The 14483-nt window shown below is 38.8% G+C and overlaps 1 protein-coding gene across 1 annotated transcript in view; it reads right to left on the reverse strand.

The window, feature by feature from the left end:
* ipo11 (importin 11) overlaps positions 1-14483 on the reverse strand; it is a 111779-nt gene that overhangs the window by 87521 nt on the left and 9775 nt on the right. The window contains exons 4-6 of the mRNA XM_040154581.1: positions 13553-13625; positions 7731-7934; positions 205-337 (exon numbers count right to left, since the gene is read on the reverse strand). Coding sequence (XP_040010515.1) covers positions 205-337; positions 7731-7934; positions 13553-13625 — 410 coding nt within the window. The remainder of the gene's footprint in view (positions 1-204; positions 338-7730; positions 7935-13552; positions 13626-14483) is intronic.

Genomic DNA, 14483 nt, shown 5'->3' on the forward strand with positions numbered 1-14483 from the left:
CAACTCTGCTTAATTAAGTTTTTGTCAGTAGGTGAAATCGTGCTAAAAATCACATTATGCAATACACAGTCAGTTATTAAAGGCCATGATTTACTTACCATTTCGTATAAATACATCACTGTACCTCTTTGCATGATAATGCAGTTGTGCTGTGTGTGTTGTCTGTATGGGCATGTGTGTTTGCTCGTGTGCAAATGTTTCTACCTTTAAGAGAGAGCAGTGTCCTCTCCAGTGAGCTGAGCGCTGCAGCCTCATCTCTGGCATAGATCTGTTGGAGGAAGCAGTCGGTGTGATGGCTCCACAGGGAGCAGGCAAAGCTGTAGATCCCCGACGCCAGCTGCCAACATACACATAAACAGTACAGTCAATCACACACAGATAAAATTATTCTGGATCAGTACTCGCATTCAGCAACAGCCATTTGAGGTAATTCTGATGAACACATGGAGTTAATCACAAATGTATCTGTCCACCAGATGTAAATGCAAACTGCAACCATATCAGCAAAGAGTCTCAGCTAGTTACACAGATGCTGATAAAAATAAAAAAAGCACTTGTAGATAATACAATCACATAAAACAAACACACAGTAGACAAACGTACTCTAGTTCCCGTCAAATGTGTAGTATGTAGTCTGGCCCAGTAGCTCAGAAAATACAATATATCTGCCATGGCACAATAATAAGCCCTGTTTTCATAAAAAAAATAAACAGAAAAGAAAAGAGGTAAACATTATATCTCAGTAACTCTTTAAACATAGTGGCTCAATATTCAAGCGTTTCAATGTGATAATGCTTAACGCCATCTACACTCTCAGATATTCTTACACTGTTAAATGTGACATTTAAACAAATGTCTGCTATTTAATTAAACCGAACACTCAAATGAAAATTAGACTGTGAAAAGTTTCAATTATAACAGTACAGTGCATCTCTAAGGAAGGAACTGAACAACTCATCAACAGAATGAGCAGTGGGTAACACTGATGTATCAAGTAAGAACCAGTTGTTAGGTTGGTGACATATGCCTGCTGAAAGAGAAATCCCTACTTTGACAGCACAGCTAGGCTTTGATAGATTCTTTACAGAAAACTGCAAGGCTGGCAAGTTTCTTCTTTGGAGAGAGTTCCCTGGAGCTTGCCACTTTCCAGACTAATTCAATGCATGGAACCTAAAAGTGATGAACCAACTTTAGGAAACAATCTCAAATTCTTCTGACTTCCTCACTCTTGGTCTTCTCTTTAAAGGCAGTCAATTGATTTGTGAGTATGTGTATGTGTACTAACACTTTTCTATGGGATCTAAGGTCATTTTAACTGAATTCTACATGGTAACAAGCAAGTCTGAAAGCACAGCTAAATATGCCTAAAAATAATATACAGGTTGTTCCCTACCATTATTAGAATTACGTGCAGAGCCTACACCGAATGGACGGAAAAAACGTTGCTGAGAGTTCTGTACCGCTGCCCAACGGCAGCTGCCAACCAACCACACCTGCTGTTTGTTATCAAGCAAAGAACAGACAATCACACAACAGGGTGTGTTTTTCACGTGAACAAAAGCGACTTGATCAGCATGGCTGAAGGAGCGACTTGTCAAAGCTTGATGCAACTAACTGAGCCAGACTACAATCCGTATCACAGCACTGAAAAGGATTATGAAACAGCACAACAACTGATATAGTACCCCACACCACAAGCTACTGGAGTCCTTAACAGTGGTCTGACATCCACTCTCCTGATAACTATAACTATGTCAATTAAATTAAATTCCATTTTTTTGTGCTTCAGTATAAAAAAAGATGCTGGGTAGAAAGAGAAAAGCAGTTGGTTATTTAGCTGGTGGCCAATGATTGGGTACTATCTGAATACCAATTAATGAGTTTGAGGAATTGTTGCTGAATCATTCAAGACAGAATTCCACTGCATCTAAGAATAAATTCATTTTCCCCATTTATGTGGTGTGTGTTTTTTCTGTCTGAAAAGCTCCACAGTTGCAAGACCTATGTGTACCTGTGTGTATGCATGAGTCTGCTCCTTTCCACAGCTACAGACAGAGACAACAGAGAGGAAAATTTAAAAACAGCAAACAATTCCCACCATCTTCAAGCCATCTAAATTTCATTTGACATTCTGTTTATGAATACCAGTCCTGTGAGATATTGCCCCTCTATTGATATTGAAAAGCACAAAGCCAGATACTGGTTATCACCTGCCCCATTCCTCTCTTAACTTATCTTAGGTTTGAGAGCCATGAAAAGCAAACAAATTCAATATTTTATTACATCATATCATATTATATTATATATTAAATATATATTATATATACAGCTCTGGAAAAAATTAAGAGACCACTGCAAATTTTTCTCAGCATCTCTACATGTATGACAGCCATTCCATTCCAGTGTGTGTTGAATTCCAACACAAGCACACTGATTAGGTGATCACCTGAACCAATTCTTATTTCACGACGAAAGGTATAAAAACCACTGCTGTGGTCATCACTATCCTCTTGCAATAGGACCAGCTAGATGGCAAAAACAGTGCTAGTAGTACCTCAAAACTAAGTGGATTCAAAAACGGTCAACTCATTTGAATGTCACTCAGCAACCACAGTATGACATCAAGTAACCCACAAAAAGAATGGCAAATGGCAGCTGGGGTGAAGTGCACGGCGAGAACAGTTTGAAACAGGCTCCTAGGGGCAGGGCTCAAGTCGTGTAAAGCTAGAAAAAAGCCCTCCATCAATGAGAAGCAAAGAAGAGCCACCCTGAGGTTTGCAAAAGGCCATAAGGATTTGACCATAGAGGACTGGAGTAAAGTCATCTTCTCTGAGGAGTCCAATTTTCAGCTTTGCCCAACACCTGGTCATCTAATGGTTAGATGGAGACCTGGAGAGGCCTACACAGTGTCTTGCACCCACCAGGCAAATGCTACTTTGCAAAAGACGCATGAATCAAGCCACGTACAAGGTTATCCTGGAAGTAAACTTGCTTCCTTCTGCTCTGACAATGTTCCTCAACTCTGAGGATTGGTTTTTCCAGCAGGACAATGCTCCATGCCACACAGCTAGGTCAATCAACGTGTGGATGAAGGACCACCAGATCAAGACCCAGTCATGGCCAGCCCAATTTCCAGACCTGAACCCCCTTGAAAACCTCTGGAATGAGATCAAGAGGAAGATGGATGGTCACAAGCCATCAAAAAAAAATCTGAGCTGCTTGAATTTTTTTGCCAAGAGTGGCATAAAGTCACCCAACAGCAATTCGAAAGACTGGTGGAGAGCATGCCAAGACGCATGAAAGCTGTGATAGAAAATCAGACACACACATATACATAGATACGCACACACAGACACACACACAGACACATATATACATAGATACGCACACACACACACACACATATATACATAGATACGCACACACACACACACACACACACACACACACACACACACACACACACACACACACACACACACACACACACACACACACACACAGTACACCACCACAGTGGATTTGAAACAAAACCATTGGGATGTGAATTAAGTGCAGACTTTCGGCTTTAAATCAAGGGGTTTAACAAAAACATTGCATTAACTGTTCAGGAACAGCCAGATAACCATTTGACTGACTGACTGACTGACTGACAGACAGACATAGTCCCCCATTTTCAGAGGCACAAAAGTAACTGAGGAATTGACTGAAAATCAGTCTCATGGCCAGGTGTGGCCTGTTCTCTTGTTATTTCATTACAAATTAGGCAGATAAAAATTCTGGAGTTGATTCCAAGTGTTGAATTTGTTTTTGGTAGCTGTTCCCGGGAACTCTCAATATGCGGTCCAAAGAGATGTTGATGCAAACGAAGGAGCCATCATTAGGCGCAAAAAACAAAACAACCTATCAGACAGATGGCAGAAGCTTTAGGAGGGACCAAATCAACAATTAGGTGCATTCTTAAAAAGAAAGAAATGAACTGGCGAGGTCAGCAACACCATAAGGCTTAGAGGACCACAGAAGACAACTAAAGTGGATAATTGCAGAATTCGTCCGTTAGTGAAGAAAAACCCCTTCACAACATCTAGCCAGGTCAAGAACAGTCACGAGGAGGTAGACGTAGGATTGTCAAAGTCTACAATCAAAAGCCACCTTCATGAATGTAAATACAGAGGGTTTACCACGACGTGCAAACCACTGGAAAAACTCAAGACCAGAAAGGCCAGATTAGACTTTGCCAGAAGACATCTACAAAAGCCTGCCAAGTTCTAGAACAAGATTCTCTGGACAAATGAAACCAAGATTAACTTGTACCAGAATGATTGGAAGAGTATGGAGAAGGGAAGGAACAGCTCATGATCCAAAGCATACCACGTCATCTGTCAAACATGGTGGAGGCAGTGTTATGGCATGGCCATGTATGGCTGCCAATGGAACGGGGTCACTGGTGTTTCTTTATGATGTGACTGCTGATATAAGTAGCAGGATGAATTCTGAAGTGTATACGACAAGTACAGACAGATAATGACACAAAACATTCTGTGAAAGCAACCCATGAGCTTCTCAAGGCAAAGAAGTGGAATATTCTTCAATGGCCAAGTCAGACAACTGACCTCGGCCCAACTGAGTATGCTTTTAACTTACTAAAGACAATACTGAACACAGAAAGACCCACAAACCAGAAACAACTGAAGGCGGCTGTGGTAAAGGCCTGACAAAGCATCTCAAGGGAGCATTTGTGATGTCCATGGGTTACAGACTTCAGGCAGTCATTGATTGCAAAGGATTTTCATCCAAGCATTTAATATAATCCTTAAATTTAGAATTATGTTGGTTTGTCCAATTACTTTTGAGCCTCTGAAATTGAGGTGCTATTTACAAAAATGGCTGTAATTCCTCTATAGTTAATGGGATATTTTTGTGAAACCACTTAAATTAAAGCTGAAAGTCTACACTTCAATCACATCTTGATGGCTTTATTTCAAATCCATTGTGGTGGTGTACAGAGGCAAAATTACAAAAATTGGCTCACTAGCAGACTACTTATTGACCTAACTGTACATTATACTGTTGACAGCAAAAATGTATTCTATTGTTGTGTTATATCTCTGGGTTTAAATGTGTTCCTATGCTTTTAAATTCAGTAAAGTAACAAAAATGTAGGTGTGAGTATTACAGTGCGCCTGCCTAACATATGACCCATTGGCTTCTGGGAAACACCAGATATACCGCATATACTCTGGATGTATGACACCAACTGACAACCAGCCTGTTGCGATCCAGCTTGAAACACCTGCCTTTAGATCTATTTTGATATACATGTCCTTGAGTGACATCCATTTTTATATGCGATCTTCCATGCTACTGCTCAGGGCAATATCATCCAAAGTTGAACTCTGAGATTGAGAATGCGCAATCAACCTTTTTAGTGGCAATGAGAGCCTATTACTCAATATTATTTTCAACTGTACAACTGCACTATGAAACAATGCCATTCAGGCATGGCCTTTTTAGCAATGTGAGGCTTTTCTCAAGTACTGACTACTTGTGGCGCCTGTTCATGGATCCTTTATCATCATATTATGGGAAGAAAGTATACCTTAATGAATCTCTGCAAATTTATGGTCCCAAATCTTTTTCTTCAATATTTTCTTTATTACAAATAAACGGTAGAAGGCAATTAGCTTTTCTCCTTCATCCAGTTCTCTCTTAAATTTCTCAATTTCTTTCTAAAAGTCAATGCTTTTACTAATTCACATTTCTAAAAGTTGGGAGGCAGAAAACACTTCTAAAGTGTCCCAATTCCATCCTCCTCCTCCATGAATAAAGCCTCCATTTTGTCTATACACCATTTTCTTGATTACTCCGTAACTTCTTTTTATGTGATCCCTCCTCCTGTCACCAGCAGCCCTTGGTTACGTCAATGGCTTTTTCTCCTACACACCCACACCCTTCCTCTTTGTCACCCTCCCTTTCCCTTTTTCCTACAATATCTGTTTAGCACTGTGTCTGGCAAAGAGTTCACAACCCAAACCTCAACAAGTGGGGCAGGAAAACAAAGAGCTACTTAATGTGCTGTTGTCGGGGCATCATCTCCCATGATGCAGTCAACGTGCTCTACCAACTGTTTTAGCCGGGATGAAGGACTAGAGAGGAGTGCAAACACTCATGGAGTACAAGAATACATGCTCAAACTTATGCATATATTATGTCCATACTAAATTGAGAAAAAAAAAAACAGTGTAAACATAGGGTTAAACAGTGAGCTTATAGATGAAGAGATTGTTAGCTGTCCAATGCAGACTCTGTTAAATATGAAAACATTCAATACATTTCTGTGAACAGATGGTAAAAGGTAACGTCCCGGAAACAAGTGACTGACTTTGATTTCAAAAACGCAAAGAAGTACAACCCACAATAAAACCAGTTTTCCTTGTTTAAAAGTCTCAAGCCTTTCCTCAGTAATGAAAACAACTGAGGTCATGTGGGGTCATAATGAGTTTTTCCTTTTACTGTTCAGCCCACGATTGAACAGTCAGGTGTGGTATTTGAGATAGTGAACAGAGCCTTGTCTTGAGACAGTATTCACAGGTGCTGTGGTGTATAAAATGACCAACATAAATCAGTAAAAAATAGTGGAGATATCCTATTGTCAGACTTCACATTAAAAATCACTTTGACTCAAGGGGTGAAGCATGCCTTTGTAACTGAAATTAATAGTGTTGCATTTTTCTCTCTGTCATAACCTCTTCACAATGTGTGGTGTGCACATGAACTGGCCACCGAGCCAGCTATGTTGTGGCAGGGGGGAAGAGAGAATTACATGGGCCATTTAGCATCAAAGTCATCAGTGCATCATTTAAAAACTGCACTGTTTAATGGAGCTCGGACTGCCTTTGTCCCTCGTATTGCCTAAGGGCTCACATTCTGGCATAGAGGATGCCTCTGCACGTCCAACTATTTGGTGTCAGTCACTGCCTCTGATGTCCACTGGTCCCATCTCTGTCACTCTTTCTCCCTCGGTTGGTCTGTTTGATCATATTCCCTTAAACCCCTTCTCTTCACGACTGTCTTTCTGCTTAAGTTTTATGTTCTTTAAAACCACAGATGGCAAAAAAAGAGCATTTGCTCTGATTCACGGCCTCTTTGAAAGAAACATTAACTCCCACAAACAGCCCTTCATCTAATACAATATCTTTTACACACACAACTAGCAACACAAAAAAATCTGCTCCCATGCTCGAGTCATGCATGAAAACACACAGACCGGACATGCATGCAAGGAGAATCTGGCAGCTATAAACCTTGTATTTGATTTCTCTTACAATAGCTGAACAGCATCTCCTACAGGCAAAATATGAAACTAAAAAACCTGAAACTCTCAAGACTATTCATCTATTCATAATCAAAAGATTTTGCAGGAAAAAAAGATTAACAGAAAAAAAAAATGAACATGACAAAGTCAGCGGGCCAAACACAAGGGGAGAAAAACAAAAGAAAAAATATAAAAGCAGCAAAGTTCAGAAGAGAGAGTTAAAGTTTTATTTGTCTTTACTTCTTGACCTAGTTACCTTGTATTCAGGTGTACACAGCTACTGCATAAGGTGTGGAGAACAAAAATGCAGAGAGGGATACTGAATAACTAAGAATGATAAACAATGAGGTTGTAAAGATGTTAGGCTGAGATTGGTGACAGAACAAATGACAAATGGCTAAAACTGTCGACTTACATCCTGGAAAAGCCGCCTGTCTTGCGCCAGACGTTTGGACGCTAGCGTTTTGGTGACATGATAGAAGGTTAGCAGCGCTCTGTGCTGCTGCAGGCCATCTTGACCCTTCACAGACTCAAGCAGAATGGGAATGAGCTCTGGCCATTGCCTGGGGCAGTCCAGACGGGCCACTTTGGCTATCAGTACTGCAATCTGGGTCGCTATCTGTTGGAAAAACACAGTGAAAAAAAAATAATGACCAGAGGCAAAGCTTAAACACAGCAGAAGGTGATTACGCCAAAAGGAAACTTGATGGGTATTGTAGTACATATATAACATTCAGTCAGTGAACAATATAGTTCCATTTTAATGTCTCATTTAAAATTAGCTGTTTGGACAAATAAGGCATAAAATATGAAACTATAGTACACAATACAGTGTGCATACTACATTATATCTCTGTCCTGTCACAGATGGAATCAATCACATTGATTAAGTCACTTTTCAAAACAGAATGCTGAAACAGGAGTGTTGCATGTTCATAGCTTTTACTATTAGGACTATACTGTATGAAATGTCATGTGACCTTGACATAGTTTGACTTGTCATAACACTAAGTGCACTACCTGAGCAATTATAATTCAAGTATGTCCATTTCTTTAACACTGACTAGCGGTGAGACACCCAATCATTTAAGATAAATGAGGAGGTCAAGTGTCCTGACAAGGACACATTATACCTCAGGAGTTAGTGGACACTGTGATGATTGAAGCTTCTATTACTATTTCAAAACCAGCTTTATCAGTTGTTTTTCCTCAAATCATAAGCACGATTGATTGGACAGCTGTGGCTCACACATTTTTGCTAAAATACTGCTAATGCATTTTACAGTTCTATGTACAATACATACAGTATTAGCATAAACATCCAATTGAATCCACAGACGTAGTTTATTTGCACCCACATAGTAGAGATGTGGTTTGATAGTAACAACAGAAATACACTACTTTGCCAGCTTACAAGGTTCACTCAGCTAAAGGTAATGCTGTCTAATCCAACAGTCCTTCAACAAATCCTGGTTTTAGAAAGGTTAGAATCTTCAATTTTTCTTCAATCCGTTTTATGGAGATGATGATTATATTATGGTCATTTAGAGGCTGTAGTTTGTGGTGATGTTGAACTGCATTATGCTAAACTGAGAAGCGTTTCTAATACTTTGTCAAATCCAATTTCTATCAATAACGGTAGACAAAGTTGATGGCCCTGGTACAAGCCTAGAAATCACAACGTTACCAAATTAACAGTTAACTTGTAAATTATACTAGCGGGGCTTTTTAAACTACTGTATGTTTGATCTGACCTAATATTTTCTGTGATGGCAGTTTCCTCTTATTTCCAAAATCCATTAATCTAGCCCATTTTTAAATGTACAGCTGACATACACCTTAGCCTGTACATTTAAACTAAATTTGGCACAATTCCTGACATTTAACCCTAGCAAACATTCCCTGTCTTAGGTCAGTAAGAATCACTATTTTATTTTAAGAATGTGAAACATCAGAATAATAGTTGAGAGAATTATTTATTTCAGCTTTTATTTCTCTCATCACATTCCCAGTGAGTCAGAAGTTTACATACACTTTGAGAGACAGAAAGCTCAAATGGTTGCAGTGGCAGCTAGCTGTGTGGGGCATCTGCTAGTGAGATGCCGAAGTTTATAGTTTGTCGATGTTAAAAGTCAAGACTCGGTAGACATAGCATTTCCAAAATGTAATTTTTCCATTAATTTGCAAGGTTTCTTTGACTAATCTCTCAATACTGTTTGGTGTTGTTTATCAATGTTTTTAAGCAAGGCATTCATACAGTTACTACTACCACTACTACTACTACTACTACTTTATTCTAAAATTCGGTTTTCAAATGAGAAGACAATGAATCTTGGGTGTCAAATTCACACACGTCAAAGTCAATCAAATAAAGTGTGTGCTGATAACACCATTCGATTCATATCAGTTTGTTATGTTGCAATGCTGGGGAAAGAAATAGACGGCTTAGGCCTGCACATAGGTTGATATCTTTTGTTATTAAAAATGCATAGCAATTGTAGGCTACTGTGATCACTTGTCATTGAAATGCTATTACTCCGCAGAGTTTTTCTTTTTTTTTTTTTTTTTTTAAATTAATTTCAGACCCTGATCAGTAGAACACTTGCAGGTCTAGGGCCATAACCTGCCACACCATGTACAGGTACATTAGCTGCAGAGTGCAAAATGACAGGGCGTGAGAGGCTTTAGGCCTTGCAGCTGTTATGAGGAGTATTTACAGTTAGTAGGAAACAGACACCAAGATCCTCCTAGTGGTACTGGCAGGTAGTGGCTCTGCAGTAGTTCGGCAGGTGAGAGACACTTTCCTTGATTTCCCCTCCCTTTAAAAAAATGTATAAGAAACATCTAGGCTACTTAATAAATAAACAAAAATCTTAAAAAATGTCAGCTACATGTTGCTTAGATTTTTATTTACAAACTTGTATGTTTTTCACTTGTTTTCACTTTTTCGTGACATCTAAGCAGCAGCAGAGTGACAACTGACACTGAAATAGTTAAGGTGTAAATATTAAAATATTAATATTTTATTATTAAGAAATCACCACAAAATGCAGATATACAAAATACAATGATAATCTTTATTATTATAAAATACAATTCATAAAAACAAGGGGGTGGTTACAAAAAGAGATAACCGCCACGTCCCGCCAGTACACCAAAAAATTCCCACTAAGCTGTGAAATCAACTTCACACAGTTAAACACGGGGCTAGACTCCTAGCTTAAGGCACACCACTGGAATACGACATGCTATCAACCTCTACTGGAGGCACTGCAATTTAACAAAACCACACAGTACAAGCGCTGCAATCCACACCCCACCACTTACGGTGAAAACTATTTAACTATCCTGCATGGATTGTGGTTTCATCTCCCAGCTGCTCTCGCACACTATTAAACACCTCTAAAATAACATTACACACGTGTTAACTATATAACTAAAATAATGTTATACTTAGCTCACTCAATTGGATGCCACTGGAAGTGCAATAGCTAGCTGCTGCTGCCACTGTTTGAGCCAGCCCTTAATGAATAAATTTTGGCCCATTCCTCCTGACAGAACTGGTGTGATTGTAGGCCTCTTTGCTCACACACACTTTTTCAGTGCTACCCGAAGGTTTTCTATTGGATCGAGGCCATGGCTTTGTGATGGCCATTCCAATACCTTGACTTTGTTGTCCTTAAGCTGTTTTGCCACAACTCTTTAAAATTTGCTTGGGGTCATTGGCCATTTGAAGACCCATTTGCGACCAAGCTGAAACTCCCTGGCAATGTCAATATAGGACTCATTTTAGAGCGGATACAGGTACTTTTCTGCATCTTCAGAAGGTCCTTTGTTGCTGTTCTGGGATTGATTTGCATTTTTCACACCAAAGTCCGTTTATCTCTAGGAGACACAACGCATCTCTTTCGTTAGCGGTATGACAGCCGCGTGGTCCCATGGTGTTTATACTTGCATACTATTGTATGTAAGTATACACACCATTGTACTGATGAATGTGGGACCTTCGGGGGTTTTGAAATTACTTCCAAGGATTAACCACACTTGTGGAGGTCCACAATTTTTTTTTTCTGTGGTCTTTTTTTTAGATTTTAGATCCCATGATATCAAACAAGGGAGGAACTGAGTTTGAAGGTAGCCCCTAAAATACATTCACAGGTACACTGCCAATTAACTAAAATGATATCACTTAGCCTATCAGAAGCTTCAAAAGCCATGAAATCATTTTCTGGAGATGTTTCAAGGCACAATCAACTTAGTGCATGTAAACTTCTGACCCATTGGAGTTATGATATAATGAATTAAAAGTGAAAAAGTCTGTAAACAATTGTTGGAAAAATTATTTGTGTCATGCAAAAAGTAAATGTCCTAACCGACTTGCGTAACTGTAGTTTGCTAACATGAAATCTGTGGAGTGATTAAAAATTAGGATAAATGACTTCAACTTAAGTGTATGTAAACTTCTGACTTCAAATGTATATGAAAAAGATGAAAGTAGCAAAATGAACTTGTTGACTTTTAGCCTTTTAATCCGATTATCATTTCGATGCTCTAGCCACAATCAATTAGAAACAAGATAATGATAAACACACCAATATGCCTGCTCAACAACTTTAACAATTTCATTTAAGTAAGTAACAAACATCTCTGAGCATGGAAATTTAATAGTCAAGTATCAATAGGTCATTATGTTTTCTAAAAAAGCCAGGTGAGCTCACAAATTTAGCTTGAATTATACAACTTCTAACTGTCAACTGTCCACACGCTGGAACACCCACACTAACATGCACAAAAATGCACAACCCCTTCTGGAGTTTTGATTGTACGAGGAGAAGTTCTGACTGGAGAGACATATGGTGTTTGAATGGCATTCACTGCTTGCCATATGGACCCTATCACACCTGACTTTATAGAGCTGTCCCTCGAGGACATACAAGCTGTAGAAACTAGGATACATGGCCACCATTCAAGGCCAACGTCCATGTCCCCTCAGAAAAATGTATCACTCTCCATTGATTTCTGACATATTTGTTTGTTGCAGCATTCTCCTGAGAGCTATAAAATCAACTGCTTATCAGGAAACTTCTTGACCCTTGAATAAAGTCTCCATATGCAGTATCAGTGCCTTTATTCATACTTTCAGAACTTTTTATTTCATCGTGTTACATTCCTTTGCATTTATTGTTAAAGCTTTTTTTTCTGCATTTTAGCAAACAATTTGAACTTTGGCAAATTATACAGTTTATATAGAGCATATTACCTATTGGTTTATTACTTTACTAATGGAAAATCTCCTTTTCTACAGGCACATAGTCTCTCTATGGTACACTGCAGTATAACTATTGTCTCCCCCTGGGACTAATGGTAGTACAGTGATTGTATCTCCACTATTGCTTTTTAATCTCCGAAAGACAAGAATAAAATCTGCTATTTTATCTTCCCTCTTGTCTGTCCTGTCTGTGATCAGAGTTGTTTGTTTGGATGGAACAGCTGGTCTGATTTAACTAATCATTTTTGCTGGGTCTTTTTCTGGTGTCAACTGGTGGTTGAAATACAATGGCAGTGTGGAAAACGCTGCCAATGCATTTCTTACCACCTGCCTTCACACCACTTCCTTTATGAGGATAACAGGGCTTTTGAGGGTTCACCCCCTTCTCTCACTTAATTCCTTGAATGCACAAGGAGGCAATGTCAATAGCAGAGGCTTGAAACTTTCTTAAAGCAGATAATTCAAGTGATCATCATGTTAGTTATTGTTATGTTGCATGGCAATGCAGTGCTGACTTTTCATGTCAAGTTTATACTTAAAACTATATTACTGCACAAGGGTCTAAGGATAGAAGGTGTTGTATGCTGAACACATTGTAAGTCCATTTGAGACAAATTTGTGATTTATGATTTTGGGCTATATAAATTAATTTGACTTGACAACAATAATATACATTTGACAGCAACGGTTGCAGTTCTAGTATTCATTATGATGGATAACCCATTTCAAGCAAATTTATAGTTTTTGCAAGTATGTAATCACACCATAGTGCAATGATTACAGTATAATACATCAGGAAAAAAAGTTAACTACATGTGAAATGAACTACAACATGCCATAAAGTGGTATGATGCTTTCCTTTTCAATTACATGGTTTCATACAAAGTAATTTAATAAAAATCAGTCAGTTTCAACAAAATAATTTTTCTTAAATTTTTCATAGTACATCCAATTTTTTCCCTACTAACCTGATTGACAGGCTCATTGAAGTTTGTGATGAGACCAGCACGCAATGACGTCTTCTCTTCTTCTGATAAAGCACTGTGAACAAACCAACCAAAAAGATGTTCAGAGGAAGTAAGAACTGGAGTGAAGAGGAAATCTTGTCTCTGTCTCTCTGAAGAGAGACAGAGACAAGATCTGAACTTAATACGGACAAAATAGAGACACAAAAAACGTAGAGAGATCAATAAGTGTAGTTAAAAAGGATGATGCCCCTCAGTAATCACATTTCACCAAACTGATTCCAGAGTGAATTTTAGCTTGACATTATGGGTGATAACACACTTTCCAAACTTTGTTGTTTAGCAAAGTTAACACAGTTTCTGCAAACATGCACATCTAGGAACAGCTTTACTGAATCAAATTTTATACACATTCAAAGGGAGACAGAGAGAAGTAAGCCTAGAGAAATAAGAACGTGAAAGATACAATTAGAATGGGCCTCAGTAGAGCGCATACCTCCACCAAGGCCAATGTCAAACAACATACACCAGACTTGAGAGAAAAACATTCAAATTAGTAGCAAATGATTCAGATCTGCTCCAAAATGTAGTGGGTTCTTCCCTGGCCAATGCCCCATCCCTCCACCAAGTTCGGTGCAAATCGGTTCAGTACTTTTTTCGTAATCCTGCTGACTGACAAGACAAACAAACCAACAAACACACGGGTGAAAACATAACTTCCTTGGAGAAGGTAAACATAAGGATGCAGAGGGGCACATGAAAATTTTTCATAAAAAAAAAAAAAAAAACCCAAGACCTTCTTGCTGAAAGCAAAAGTGTTAACCCCTTAGCCACCATGTCACATTATGACAAGAGGGTGCAAGCTGCCCTGGCCTTGTTGAGTGCAGCTCATATCCTAAGTGACTTTTTACAATTTCATTTCAAATTCTAGACA

Source organism: Xiphias gladius, chromosome 19 (assembly GCF_016859285.1).
Source record: "Xiphias gladius isolate SHS-SW01 ecotype Sanya breed wild chromosome 19, ASM1685928v1, whole genome shotgun sequence".
NCBI classification, from domain to species: Eukaryota; Metazoa; Chordata; class Actinopteri; order Istiophoriformes; family Xiphiidae; genus Xiphias; species Xiphias gladius.